Raw genomic sequence first — 14952 nt, 5'->3', positions numbered from 1 at the left:
AGGACTGGCTAGGGTTTGATCATCGTTGCAGCTGGGTGTTGAAGGTCTGTTTTACCAGTCGGTCTGCCTTCGTGTATGTTTGAAATTTACTGCAACAGAAAATGTAAAACAAACTACAAGAAAGTGGGCGTCAAGAGTGATGCCTGTCAGGTGAAGCCCCGCCCACTGGCTCCGGCGGCTCCGCCCCGTCCGGCTTCTCTCCCGCGCTCCGCTCTTGCAGGGTTCCAGTGTGTAGTGTTTCCAACTTTCCCATGTCCCCTCGAGAATCCATTCGCATCCCATGCCATAAGTCGCGCTGTCAATTCTTGGCCAGGCCCGGCAAACTGCTCCGAGCTCCCAGGAGTCACCCGCCGCCTCTGGTCCTGGCCCGCAGCCTCCCGGCTCCCCCGCCCTGGGGCGTTTGGTCGCGCCCGGCCGCCAGCCCTGGGAGCGCGTCCGCGTCGTCATGGCGACGCTCCGAGCGGGCGCCGGCGCCGGCCGAATCCGGCCCGGGAACCACCTCCAGGGTGAGCGGCCTGGGACCTGGGGCCGGGGTGGCCCAGGGTCAGCCGCTGGGGCGCCGCAGCCTAGCTGCTGAGGCGACCGAGCCCCAGGCGGTGTCCATCCTCAAGTCGGCCGTAGCTTGGGTCCGAGGAGAGGTCGGACCCAGAGGGTGACATGAGGATGGTAGCGGGGCGGTGCACGGGCCTGGGGCGACCCTGACCCTTAGCAGGAGTGGAATGAAAGGTCGCGGCGGGGAGGAGGCACTTGGCGGGGGTGAGAGGGCCTGCCCGGAAGAGGATGGGGCGAGGGGACGAAGGTGAGGCGGTGAGACCCGGAGCCAGGCCTACCGGGGCGGTGGGCTAGCCGGCGTGTGGGCGGTGTGGAGACCGCCTGGCTTCTGGGCCTGCCTTGAAGCACAGGGGATGTGAGGCTACGGGAGGAGACGGGCTGCAGGGTGAGCCTAGGGCGGGCGTTGAAGGGCTGGAGGGAAGGGAAGCAGGTGAGGAGAGGGCCATGCAGCCGTCAGCGATGCTATGAGAGGTGGTGCGAGGGAAGGGGAGAACTTCTTTCTGAAAGTGATTGTTAAGCGCCTCCTACCATAGATTCACTGCGTGTCGCTTGATGCTGTCCGTCTCGGGAGTCTGAAGCTATGAGTCTTCTCCAGAAAAAACAAAACCAAAAAAACACATAAAGATCCACACTATTTAACATTCCATCTCAGAGGCTTCACCGGCCAGCCCCATGGCTTGCACAAGGGCCCCAAGTTAAGAGATTTAGTTGTGGAATATATAAGGGAATGTAAGATTTGTAAAATGTTCTTAAAGGGCTATAAATTATTAATACCAAATTAGTAGTAGAAGCAGTGATTGCTAAAGAATGTTAAAGTGTGTTGGGATCACTGTGAACTTCATGAGGAAAATGGAACTTAAAATGAGTGTGGTAAGGGAAGGCAAGTCGGACACAGGGTTTGGCATGAACTGAGATCCACAGAGCTGGAATGCACCCATGTCTGGCACCTGGCTGGCCGTAGGTTTCACCCCCTCCTCATCACCCCCTCCTCCTCACCCCCTCCTCATCACCCCCCTCCTCATCACCCTGTTAGCAGAGGGATGGAGGAGGGTAACTCTGAAATGCCAGTGTCCTGTAAACAGTGCCTTCAAGTGTTAAAGACTTCCATAGTCACATACTCTAAGAAACTCATTTGGAGAAATCTCTGAAAGAAAAGTCTTATTTAACTGTCTACATCAATATTTTCCAAATTTGTTTGACCGAGAGCCTGTATTTTTCCCTTCTCGGGCCCCTGCAATGAGCTCAAGAAGCATCTCAGAAGTACATTTCAAGAAAAGCTCCTGGGGAGAATCAAGGACCACAGAAGGGTTTGGAGCAATGGCATGACATTGGGTTGCGATGGGTTATGTAAGAAGATTAATGGGACAGCCGTGTGTGGGAATGGAATGGCCCGCAGAGAGGAGAGCCAGGGAGGGCATGAACCACAGTAAACCACACAGAGACGAGGTACATTTATCAAAGAAAGAGAAAAAAATGTGCATGGTTTCTCATGGATGATTATACTGCTGCTCTTTCCTCCCCAGGACATGACCTTTGGCTCTAAAAAGAAGACTCCATTTTTCATGATAAAATGGCAGTGGTGAAAACCCCCAGCAGAGGACTGAAGAATGCTAAAGAACCCTTTAATAATGCATCGCCCCAGCTCTTGAAGGACCTAGTGGAGGAGCCGAAGAAAAGAAAAGAAGTACCTAATCACCTCCTCGAATCAAGTAGGTGGCTAGAAGACAGATTTGCTTTACAACTCACATCTTCACAGGCGAGCCAAAGTCCAGAAAGCATAATGGGATTTTTTAGTGCAGATTTATCTATATCATTTTCTAGGCTTATACGAATTTTTATTACTAAGAACAGTCATTCTATTTATATCCATCTGCTTAACTGATAGATTTTTGTGGAGTATGTAAATTAATCAAGTTCTGTTGCTTCCACTTCTTCTAATGTCTTTCCTATCTGCTCCTCCTATCTTGCGTCTCACGTTCAGTGGGCCACTGGGACTCCTCCCCCACCACATTCTCCTCCTGTCAGTTTGCTTTCTAAAATCCTGGCTGGCTCTTATCTCTAATCTGCTCAAACTCCCAACAGTCCCCCTTTGCATACAGAATAAAGTCACAATTCCTTTGCTTGGCCCTCTTCACTGTCTAATCTGAACCTGTCCACCCAGCATCATCCCCATCGCCATGCCCCACTCATTTCTAGCTCTGGCTACATGAGGTTCCTTCCTGCCCTTCGGACCACAAACATTTTAGACCTTTTTGCCTTTTCATGTACATATCCTGTAGTCTAGAAAGCCTGAGAAATCCTATAGGTATTATGGAAAAGGATAATCATTTTGCCTACATTCTTTCCATTCAATCCACACAACAATACATCATGAGGTAGGATCTATTTACATTTTACTCTTGGAGAAGGTGAAACTCAAAGAGACCACATGATTTCCCCAACATGGCACACCTAGTAAGTAGAGAGCTGGTGTTCAGCCACCAGAGCCCTGGGTCTAGCTCTTAACATGCTTGGTTACCCACCACTCGTCTTTCAAAGCCCATGTCAAATGTGGGGACATAATACTGTATTTGGATATGGTTCTGTTGTCAGTGTAGAACTTGTCAAGTGAAAATTGATATACGTGACCATTTCTGGGCATTAGAAGAAAAATGCCAGTTTTATATCTACTTTGTGGCTCTAAAATAAAATCTTTCAACATTAAAAACATTATAGAATAAGCTGGGTGCGGTGGCTCACTCCTGTAATCCCAGAACTTTGGGAGGCCAAGGTGGTCGGATTATTTGAGGTTAGCAGTTTGAGACCAACCTGAATGAACGACATGTTGAAACCCCAACTCTACTAAAATACAAAAATTAGCTGGGTGTGGTGGCAGGCGCCTGTCATCTCAGCTACTTCGTAGGCTGAGGCAGGACAGTCACTTGAACCCAGGAGGCAGAGGTTGCAGTGAGCCAAGATCGCGCCACTGCCCTCCAGTCTGGGTGACAGAGTGAGACTCCCTCCCTCTCAAAAAAATATAATCAATCAATAAAAATAAATAAATTTTTAAAATTACAGAATATGGTAATTTCAGTGCTTAAAAATGACCAAATAATAACCTACAGAGATCATCAGTTCCCCTACCACACCAGCTTTAATCCATTCTAGCTGTTCAGTTTGACCCAAGTGGATGACAGTGACAGCTCACCTGGTGAGAAGGAAAAAAACACCAAATATTCCACACCCACTTCAGATGTACCCTAGAATTATGATGATCAAAGGGATGGGGTGAGGGTGTCTGTGCTTCACAAGATTTGGATGCAGTCAAAGTCAAATGCTATCATTTGTAAGAAGGTGGACAGTACATTCATGAGGAAGGCAGATTACTGGTTGGAATCCGACAGACCTGGGCTTGATTTTTGTTTTGTTTGTTTGTTTGTTTGTTTGTTTTATGTTCTTTTGAGACAGGGTGTTGTTCTATTGTCCAGGCTGGAGAGCAATGGTACAATCACAGCTCACTGCAGCCTCGATCTTCTGGGCTCAAGTGACCCTCGCACCTCAGCCTCCCACGTAGCTGGGATCACAGGCACACACTACCACACCCAGCTAATTTTAAAATTTTTTGTAGAGACATGGTCTCACTGTGTTGCCCAGGCTGGTCCCAAACTCCTGGGCTCAAGCGCTCTTCCTGTCTCAGCCTCCCAAAATGCTGGGATTACAGGTGTGAGCCACCATGCCTAGCTTTGATTTTTGATTACCAGCTGTAGGCAAGTTTCTTAACCTTGTTAAGTCTTACCTCCTTCATCTGTAAAGTAGAAATAATACCTACCTCAAAGGGCTGGAGTGAGGATTATAAACAAATGTATGCATATCAGTGCCTGGGACAAAGCACGTACATAGAGTGGGTTCTCAGTACCTTCTCCACACGTTTGCTGCTGCCTAAATAAAGAGCTGGGAAAACTTTTGTAGACCTGAACACTTCTGTGAGCCCAGCCATTTAAAAGGGACATTCACATGACACCAAAAGCAGTTTGAGACTTACCGTTTCGAGTGCTAACTTTTCAGAGCTTTAAGTTTTAATATTACTCTATATCACATTGTAATTCTAACCAGAGGAAATCAAATAAAAGTTAAATACACAGTAATAAAATTAAGTGTGTGGTATTTGAATACTTTGAGCTGGGTATTCATTACGTAATGAGTAATCTCAGTGCTAGGCAGAGCAAAGACAGGCCATGTGCTCTTTATAAGCTGGTGTTTTATGACAAAGACGTGTACAAAATGTGTAAAGAGCAAATTCTTTCACTAGGTAACAATCTGCCTGATTTTGTGGTGTAATGATAGTATCTCCCAAGTGATGTTTAAAAATAGAGAGGGAGAAGGAGTTCAGTTTATTTAGAACAGATAATTAATCTTGTTGACAGCTGGATCCAATGTCTACAACTTTCATGTGCTTAAAATGCCCTAAATTAAAGAAAGCTATGTTAATAAGGATCAACTTTAATATTTTCTTTGATGTCTCATGATGTGCTTATCTACATTGTTTTTATAGAGGTTTATGCAAAACTTGTGAGTAATAAGGTCATACAGGCCAGACCTGGCATAATACATTTTGGAGGCTATCAAGTAGAAAAACAGCACCAACAGATTCTGGTAGGTACTTTTAAAATGGGATAATTAATCCTCATAATGAAGTGACACGAATGTTCTGAATTTATATTATTCACTTATCTAAAGAACAGCATAATCAGCCATAGTGCAAGTGTAAATTGGGCCAGAAAGGTAGTTCTATGATGAGAAACTTTAAGGTTGCATCAGTGTCTTGGACAAGTTACTTTCCTCCTGCCAAAGGCTCCGCTTGCACTCTTTCCAAATATGTGTCACTGCTGAGTGACTCTTAGGGGCCAGGTGCTGTGCTTCGTGATTTACATGATTTAATTTAATCCTTATGCTAGCTCTGTGGAGGCTACATTATTCCTCTCATTATATATATAGGTGAGGAAACAGAGAGCCCTAAAGGTTAAATAATTTATTCAAGGACACAAAGCTGCTAAGTGTCAGAGGCAGAATTTAGCTCCTGGGCTGCCTTTCTCCGCATCACTCTTGCTCCAGGCCTGTAGCAGTAGGAAGAGGGGTGTCCCTTTCCTACGAAGCTCCAAGCAGGGCTTCCTTTTACCTGCTTGGGTCAGATGGCCATGCCTAATCAGTCACTCTGGCCAGAGAGAATTTGTCTAGGTCCAGGGAGGCAGGGGTCAGCCCCACTGAACAGGCTTCTGAAGAGATAGCTGCAGGGCTGGACTGCAAAGGCGCCAAAGCCTATAGCAACTGCAGGTTAGCACAGAGCCACACTGAGTCCCAGCCCTTCCTGGGTCCCCTTCACTGACCTGGATATTGACTGGGGTGGGCTCTGCCTTATTTCAGGGTCCCACCTAAGCATCCTGTGCACAAATGGACCTGAACAACCTCAGTGACTTCACCATGATCCCCTAGTCATGCCTGGCAGGACTTCTCAGAACTACTCCAGTTTGGCCCTAGATCCAGGCCAAACTGTCCCCATGTATTGTTTTATAGTTTTAGCTTTCGTATTTAGACCTATGGTTTATTTTGAGTTAATTTTTATGTATTGTGTGAGGTAAGGGTTCAACTTCAATCTTTTGTGTGTTCTACCATTATTTGTTGAAAGGACTGTTCTTTCCCCTATTCAATGGTCTTGGCTCTCTTGCTGAAAATCAATTTACTGTAAATGTAAGGGTTTATTTCTGAACCCTCAGTTCTACTCCATTGAGCTCTACGTCTGCACTTATGGAAGTACCATACTTCATTACTGTAGCTTACGGTAAATTCTGAAATCAGGAAGGGCGAGTCCTCCAGTTTTGTTCTTTTTCAAGACCATGTTGGTTATTTTGGGTTCCTTGTAATTCCAAATGAATTTTAGGATCAGCTTTTCAATTTCTGCAAGAATACTTTTGGGATTTTGATGGCAATTGCATTGAATCTGTAGATCAATTTGGGGAATGTTGCAACCTTAAGAATATTAAGTCACAATTCTTTTTTATAATAAATGTTTTATAACTTTTGTCACTAGCCTTAGGATATTTTCCACCTGTGTGGGTTCGGAAGATGAGGGCTTACCTTCCTTAAAATAGACTTTCCTCAGAATTACATAGGCATAATTAGCTTGCTAAGAGTCCTGTGGTTTCAAGAAGTATTGACATTTTTTAAATGATGGCAACTATTAGAGTTAATAATGAGCCGGTAAGTTAAAAAGATGCTATATCCAAAAAATTAACAACATAACACTTTTGGGTCACAACATAGCTTTTTAAAACTGGCCTCTTTTTTTTTTTTTTTTTTTTTTTTGCTTAGTATAATGTTAATGATTCCAATAGTGTTACTAAACTTAAAATTATTTTAGCCTCCTCATAATTTTAATCATATTATTGTACACTTTACTATTTATTTCTTTAATTGGTCTCTTTTTTTGCATATTACTTTGTTATCTCTAACGAAGTTGTACTGTCTGGTTGATGTTACCTTGTTTCTAATAGAGTTAAGGGTTTTCTTCTGTTTAATTCCACACACAGTTGGTGAGAGTCCCCATTACATGCCAAACAAAGTGTTGAAGCATCATGGGAAATGCTAAGGTGAATAAAATCAAGGAATTTTCCAAGTAGCAGAAAGTGTTTCAAAACCACCAAATAGCTCAAACATGAGACTAGGCAAGCAAGGTGGCATGAGGAAGTCAGAAGAAAATGTTCTGTAGAGAAAAGGCACCATTTCACCTCTGTAGGAGGGTGTTAGAGGCATGTGGAGGAGAGGCCATTGGGGATAGCCCAAAAGCTAAGTAGGAAGTGGGGAGAAAGCATTCGGGGCTCAGAGGAAGACATGCAGGGGCTCGAGCCAACAAATGGCCTATTTGGAGGCTGGTTTGCCTGGATGGTAGGGCTTTGGAGTAGGTAATGGAGAAGGTGGGACATGTGGGTTGGGACAAGAATATCAACGTAAGGAGTGTGCATGTGATTCAGAAAGCAGCAGGAAGTTAAGGAAGTATTTTTGAGCAAGGTTATGATGCATTTGAGGAAGATCAACTTAGTGGAATTTTAGAGGATGATGTGGTTCTTTTCTTTCATTAGCATCCGCTAGGGAAACATGAATGAGAGAAACTAAGTACTAAGAAATAAGATTTTGTCAGGTAGGATTGAGCTTTGGAAGATTGCAGCCATCACAATGTCTAAGATTCCTTTGTCCTCCCAAGAATCAATTTTGACTTTCTTCCTTTGTGGGTGATTTCATCCCCACTAAGAATTCGTGGGGAGCAAGGGAGTATGGTTCAGTTATTGAAAAAGGTATGAAGCCTCAGCTCGGCTTCATTCGGCTGCAGAATGGAGGCCATGTCTGTCTTTCATATTGCTGCTTCCCTGGCCCCTCATGCAGTGCCTGAGTGAAGGCACCCAACAAGCACTTGTGAGTGAAGGATGTGGAACTCACTTTATTATAAGAGTTGTGAGGTTATTAGAAGAGTGGCAGAGGCTCATTGATCCCAGGAAAATACAATGTAAAGTCTAGGTGGTCATATTGTTTCTATCAGACATTAAATCAAACAGAAATAGATAAAAGTCAAGTGATTTCATCTTAATAACATTCTCGGAAATCTTGGGAGAGCCAGCCCCCAGTTTCCACTGGCAAATTGAAGCGGAAGCCTAAGGCAATTGCCTTGAAATTCTTGCCAGACAAGGTGGAAAATCCAACAACTGCTTTTATCTTGGTTTTGCTACAGCAAACTATGCAAATTGCCCAAGAATGGAATGACTGAATGTGTATTTAAAACCACAAATAAATTGTTCATTAACATTTCAGATCAATCCAGCTCTGGCTAAAGGATCTGAAACAGTTTGCTCGCATTCATATTGAGATCAGTGTTTCAATTTACTTTAAAATTTCAAATAATGGTCCTTGGTTTTCTCAAAGCCAAGACCCCTTAAATTTGTTTTTACCTTTGTGGAGTGATTTGGTCCTGGAAATGATTAAGTAAATAATCCATCAATTTTCCTTCAAGATAACCAGTGTTGCTGTTGCCAGCCCAAAACAAAATTGTTAGCCTAAAAAGTCTTATCTTAAATAAATGAACAGTTTCTTCTGGCTTTGTCAAATAGTAATATTTGTTTTTATATTAATTTACATTAGAGACCTGTTCTATTACAGCCTTAGAGACCCCCAAGATCTTGCATCTCAAAATCAGGGCCATGAATCCCAGTGGCTGCTCAGAGTGTGGGGATGGGAGAATTGAAGCCACAGTATAAACATAGCACATCTTTCTAGAGCATCAGTTTCACTCTTACATTTTGGAGAAATGCAATATAGAGCAAAATTTTAGAGCGAATGCATGACGAAGATGCATTTTAAAATAAAACACTTTAAAGAACTTATAAGGCTGCTTGAATTTTGTCCCCAGATCCCTCATGTTAAGTATGGACCTTCTTTGAGAAGCTGTGCCACTGAGCTTGCAACTTGCAGGCTGAAGTATTGTGTTTGAAGGTTAGCCCTGACCCACTCCAAGCCAAGACTTCACTGGAGGGCAGGTTCTGCCGTTCCCTCTAGAAGGAGGAGAATAGACTCTCCTGAGGAGACACAGAGGGAGCCTGAAGCAGCATGGGATTGGGGGTGACGAGAGTTGGGAGCCCTCTTGAGGAAATTCCTATAAATCCTGAGTAACGGCTGTTAAACTTATGACTACTTGATGTGTGGTTGATGGTTTTTGTGGGTTTTTTGTGGAGTGGGAAGCGGTTCTGAAAAACTCTAGAAGGGGCTGAATTTCACTTTGGAGTAAATATGGTGCCCTGTGGAGACAGCACCAAGGAAACGGGGACCCCCGGGCCAGCAGAAGGTCAGCTTCCAGGGGAACAGAGATCCCAGAGGGACTGGGAGGTCTACTGACCCAAAATTGAAACACAGGGTAGGATTTCAGGCAATTTTATCTTGCCTAAGGGTAACGTTGGATTGCTTGTGTTTTGTTATGTTTTCAAATAAACTCTTCGTATTAATCTAACGTATACTTTCCAAGCACTTGATTCGTTTTCCCAAGGTTTGTTTTTCCTTTGAATGATAATTATTTTTCCCAGTTTTAGTTATAAATGGAAAGGCAGGACTGGCATTTTATCTCTGAAGGGATATTATTTATAATGATCTAAAAATAAAGCTGATCTGCTGATAAAGTATAAAAAGAAAGATAGGAAATGCAGGCTGGGCACTGAGATGCGCTGAGCCATCAGACAGTAGGATGTAGTGGCAAGAGCCCTAGCCCAGAGCCGGAGACCGGGTTCTAGGCCCAGGTCTTCCACTTACCTTGTGGCGTGGACAGTTCCAGGTCATTGTGTCTTCATGAAATAAGGACGTTGCACAAAATTGGCTCTGCAGTCTTCCTGAGCTCAGACAAATCTTTGATAGGACAAAAAACATGGATGATTATAGGAAACAATGAGTACTTGCAACCAAAAATTGAGAACTGCAAAATTAATAAAATCTTCCTGTTTTGGAAGTCAGTCTTTTGGATGTTGACTTTGTTTACTAAAGCGTAGAGAATAAGCTGTTCATTCTTTGCTATAATTTGTCATGTTTTGTTGTTAAGTTCATTGAAAAAGCTCATTGGCACAATGTCCCCTGGAATTGTCTTGGGCATTATTTGGTGGAAATATCCCTGCTCGCACCATCACTGTGTCTGCTGACTGCCTTCTCTGCCATCTGCCATGTGGGTCACAGCTCACTGCAGCCTCAAACTCCTGGGCTCAAGTGATCCTCCCACCTCCGCCTCCTGAGTAGCTGGGATTACAGGCGTGAGCCACTGCACCCAGCTACCCAGGCCTTCATTCTCCACTCGTCTCTGTTTCACTTCAGATCTCAAACAGAAGCTGAACATTTTCTTCCTGTTTCTGAGCTCTTATTAACTAAATATCTACACTTTTGTTTGAGTTTGTTGTTTCTTATTTCTCTGTTGATCCAAATGAACAATTCCAGATCAAGAATCTTTTAAAGGTAGACATGGGAAACTATAGTCAAATAATGTATCTTTTACTATCACAAATTGAATCTATGTTACTCTTTAAGAAAATCATCTAGTATTTTCTTATTGCTAATTTTTTTTCTTTTTCTGTTTTTTTTTTTTTTTTTTGGAGACGGAGTTTCGCAATCTCGGTTCACTGAAACCTGCACCTCCTGGGTTCAAGCTATTCTCCTGCCTCAACCTCCCTAGTAGCTGGGATTACAGGCTCCCACCACCACACCCAGCTAATTTTTGTATTATGGGGTTTCACCATATTGGCCAGACTGGTCTCAAAACTCCTGACCTCAGGTGATCCACCTGCCTTGACCTCCCAGAGTGCTGGGATTACAGGTGTGAGCCACTATGCCTGACCCTCCTATTGCAAATTTTTTACTCACTTGACAATATAGATATTATGTCATGAATTCTGGCATGCCCCCTTCATGTTCAAATGGGTAGTGGTTAGATTTGGATTTGCTCTGACACGCTCAGGTTGGAGGAAAGGTCAGGTCTCTTTATTTGTCCGTAGGTGCTGGCTGGATCTCCAGTCTTGGGAGTTTAGGTTCCTGTCTTCCTTGGGACCATTCAGGAATACTGGAAAAATGGAGCCAACCCAGCAGCTTGGAGGACAGATCTCTGTTCTGGTCTTCTGCCCATATTGTTGCTTGTTGGAAACTGACCTAAGCCAGTGAGCTTATTTCTAACTGTCAGGCAGATATTGAGAGTCTGACCCTGACAGCATGTGGGAGTCACAGGCCCACTCCTCAGCAGCCTTGCTACAGGTGGTCTGCTGCAGCGAACAGGTCTGAGAAGACACTCTGCAACACATATGAACACTTACTAGCAAGCAGGCAGAAAGATCATTGTGTTTGTAATCTCACAAAGTCCCAGCTATAGCTCCTGGTGGGGAGGCTTTAATGGCAGCAGATGTGACAACTGGCTGACCGAATACTTTAGTAAAGTACAGAGCATGGGGCCTGGGAGGGAGTCTGGGGCCCTTGAATGTCATTCTAAAGGATATTGGTCTTTTGCGCTCACCAGATTCTCATACCCCTTTTGTTTGAGAGTGGAAATGCCTGGATAATATTTCTAGTTAATCCATAGATTCTGAGTATCCTTACCACTAATATAGAAGACTCTCCAGAATGAACTTAGGTGGCATAATTGAAACACTCTGGGGGCTGCCTCTGGAGTGTAGATGCTGGGTTAGGATCCTTCGGTGCTCACAAAGCACTCCTAGAGGCCGGTCGCGGTGGCTCATACCTGTAATCCCAGCACTTTGGGAGTCTGAGGCAGGTGGATCATGAGGTCAGGAGTTCGAGACCAGCCTGACCAATATGGTGAAACCCCATCTGTCTCTACTAAAAATACAAAAATTAGCCGGGCCTGGTGTTGCGCACCTGTAATCCCAGCTACTCAGGAGGCTGAGGCAGGAAAATCACTTGAACCCAGGAGGTGGAGACTGCAGCGAGCCAAGATCGCGCCACTATACTCCAGCCTGCACAACAGGGCAAGACTCCGTCTCAAAAAAAAAAAAAAAAAAAAAGCCCTCCTAGAGTGCAGATTGCTGATTTCCTCTGAGCTTAACCACTCCCAGGGTACATATTAAAACCAGTTGATACACCCTTGTTTGTTGCAGTGTTCTGACTGAATTATTTTTAAGTAATAACAGATGATAGAACCACTTCTGCTTCCAGTTCTGCCTGGACTCCAGCTTGAGAACTTCACAGCCCTCCCCCAGTGAGAAGCATGGGGACAGAGCTCTTTGTTAAGGTTCCAGGCCTGGGGCTGAGTGGCCCCTCTCCATCCTCAGGCGGGTCCTGTCACCCCAGGACTCTGAGTGTGATGGACTCAGCACACCTCTCCTCCCAGCCTCTCTCACAAGGGCTGTTCTCATGGGTTTGGCCCCTGGGAACTCATCCCTTCACCAAGACTGCCCATGTGCAGGGCCCCTTGGAGGCCAAGAGAGGCCTGGGAAACTTTTTGTTTGGGCTTTTAACAAGTTTTGTAAGAAAAGGAAGATACACCAAAACAGGGTCACAAAAATTGTAGTGCTTTAAGAATGTTCGCATGTAACAAATAAGAACATTTTAAACACATGCATGACCAGACACAGTGGCTTATACCTGTAATCCCAGCACTTTCAGAGGCCAGCGTGAGAAGATCCTTGAGCCCAGGAGTTCCAGACCAGCCTGGATAACATGGTGAGACCCCATCTCTACAAAAAATAAAAATTAGCTGGGCATGATGGGGCGTGCCTGTAATCCCAGCTACTCAGGAGCAAAAGCAGGAGGTTTGCTTGAACCCAGGAGTTCAAGGCTTCAGTGAGCTATGATTGTGCCACTACACTGTAACCCGAGCAACAGAAAGACCCTATCTCAAAAATAAAAAAATAAAAAAGCAACAACAAAAAAACCACAGGCAAACGCAGTGTACCCTCATCAGGAGGGAATGTCTAAAGTCTTACTTAGAGCATTGAAGAATGTCAGGCCTCAAGCAATGGGCCTTCCAAGCCCCTGGGACAGGCCCAGCCTCTGGCCTAGACTTCAGAAACCAAAGGTCTCTTAACCTTCCCCTGGCCCAGGCAAAGCCCAGATCCCCAGAATTCAAAGTTCTTGTGTCCCTTTCAAACAAAGGAAGGAAAAACACCTCTTTCCTCAGAGACCCAGCTGACGTATCCACCAGATGATCCTGCCTCACAGGGATGGCCTTCTCCTGTCACTTTCAGAGAATTCCCACCCTCGACTTCCTTTTCATCTGCCCAGGCATGGATTGGAGGCTGTCTTAGCCATGTTCCTTTTCCTGACTTTCTGATAGTTTCAGTGTCCTCTGGCCCCTAAACCAGTGGCATGTAATTAGAGAACCTGTAGGAGTTGGTGCCTGACTTCTTAGCTCCATTGAATCACAGGACTAAATTGAGTTCAACAAAAAGCATTTGCAGTAACGTTCAGGACTGTGGGGAGGGGCCTCTAAAGGATGCTAAGTCTCGGGCTGGGGTGGGAGGGGGTACTGCAGGCTTTGGTATTGTTCCTAAGCGGGAAAGTGGGGACAATGGGAACGTTTTGTAATTCTTGAAATGGTGTGTGTTGTGTTTATTATTCTTCAAATGGTGTATGATGTATTTCAAATCTTTTAAAAAGTTAAAAAATACAGGATATCTCCTCAAGTTCTTTCAGGAACAGATGAAGTCTACATAAATGAGATAAATATGCAAATAAATAAAGCCGTGTATTTCCTCTAAATACTTCTTTTTCTCTCCCAGCATCTGGTCAATGTTTCCAACGAAGGCACAAGTGTTCATATTTTACCCCCGCAAACCAAATACTTTGAGATCAATTATGTAAGAAAGGTAAGTGTCATTGGTTTCCCTGTTCTCCCACGACGTGGTTGTCTGCGTCTCAGGCCTGTGGAGGGTGGGTGTGTGGCGTGTTGTCACCCCTGGTGCTGCTGTCTGTGCAGTCCGGGGCTTGTCCCGACAAGAGCCCACCTGTCTTCCAGGAACACCACCTGGTCCCTGGCTTGTCCCTCACGGTCACCGTTACATTTTCTCCAGATGAGTGGCGATACTATTATGACTGCATCCGCATTCACTGTAAGGTGGGTCTCTTAACATTGCTTTTTTTTTTTTGATGGTGGGTTAAAACTTACATTCTCAAGGGTGGCAGGAAGAGAGGTGGAATGACCACGGAGAGCTTTCTTGGCCCAGTACCGGGTGTTCCCCGGGTCACCAGTGTGACTGGTATGCGAGGCTTGTTGCCCAGTGACATGGCCCAAGATGAGAAAGTATTAGGCTGCAAAGGACCTGGACAGAGTCAGGAGATGCTGTTTGCTGCAGGCTTCCCACTGCCCTGTGCCTAAAGCTTCATCTATCATGTGGTGCTGGCAGTTGCTGAAGCCTTTTCAAATAACTTTAACATACTCCCTTAAATGCTAGGTTGAAAAACTAACAACCATCCAAGTTATGATTATAAACGCCAGCCACTGGCCTATGCCTGGGATTGCCCACAGAGGCAGCCCTGGTGCGGGGATGGGGGTGGTTCCGGGAGGTGGGAGCTGTTTGAGTTCTTTTGAGCCTTTCCTAGGTCACCTAATTCATCCTTTGGCCTCCAGCCAGAGCTGCTGCCATTCCTTCTCTTAACACTGTCCCCTCTGCCCCTCCCTTTGCTCTATAGTCCAGACCCAGTCTTCAGCTTGAGAAGCCTTTAGGTTAACTAAATTATGTTTAGTTATGTTTCAAAACCAAAACAGAAGAGTATACATTAGTAACAAAGGAGTTTCTACTGTTTTTCTTTTTAAGCAATGCTTTTATTTCTTACAATCTGTACAATAAGGTGACTTGCCTTGAAAGCATTTCACTTTTTCTTTCCAAAAAAGTTACAAAAATT

The 14952-nt window shown here is 44.7% G+C and overlaps 1 protein-coding gene across 1 annotated transcript in view; it reads left to right on the top strand.

Annotated features, from left to right (window-relative positions):
- Nucleotides 1–433: 433 nt before the first annotated feature.
- CFAP221 (cilia and flagella associated protein 221) overlaps nt 434–14952 on the top strand; it is a 129955-nt gene continuing 115436 nt past the window's right edge. Inside the window, exons 1-5 of the mRNA XM_011983433.1 lie at nt 434–506; nt 2076–2261; nt 5084–5184; nt 13830–13916; nt 14066–14164. Coding sequence (XP_011838823.1) covers nt 2123–2261; nt 5084–5184; nt 13830–13916; nt 14066–14164 — 426 coding nt within the window. The 5' untranslated portion in view covers nt 434–506; nt 2076–2122. The remainder of the gene's footprint in view (nt 507–2075; nt 2262–5083; nt 5185–13829; nt 13917–14065; nt 14165–14952) is intronic.

The sequence above is a fragment of the Mandrillus leucophaeus genome, unplaced genomic scaffold, assembly GCF_000951045.1.
Source record: "Mandrillus leucophaeus isolate KB7577 unplaced genomic scaffold, Mleu.le_1.0 Scaffold25, whole genome shotgun sequence".
NCBI lineage: Eukaryota > Metazoa > Chordata > Mammalia > Primates > Cercopithecidae > Mandrillus > Mandrillus leucophaeus.
This window is presented reverse-complemented; position numbering and strand designations above follow the sequence as displayed.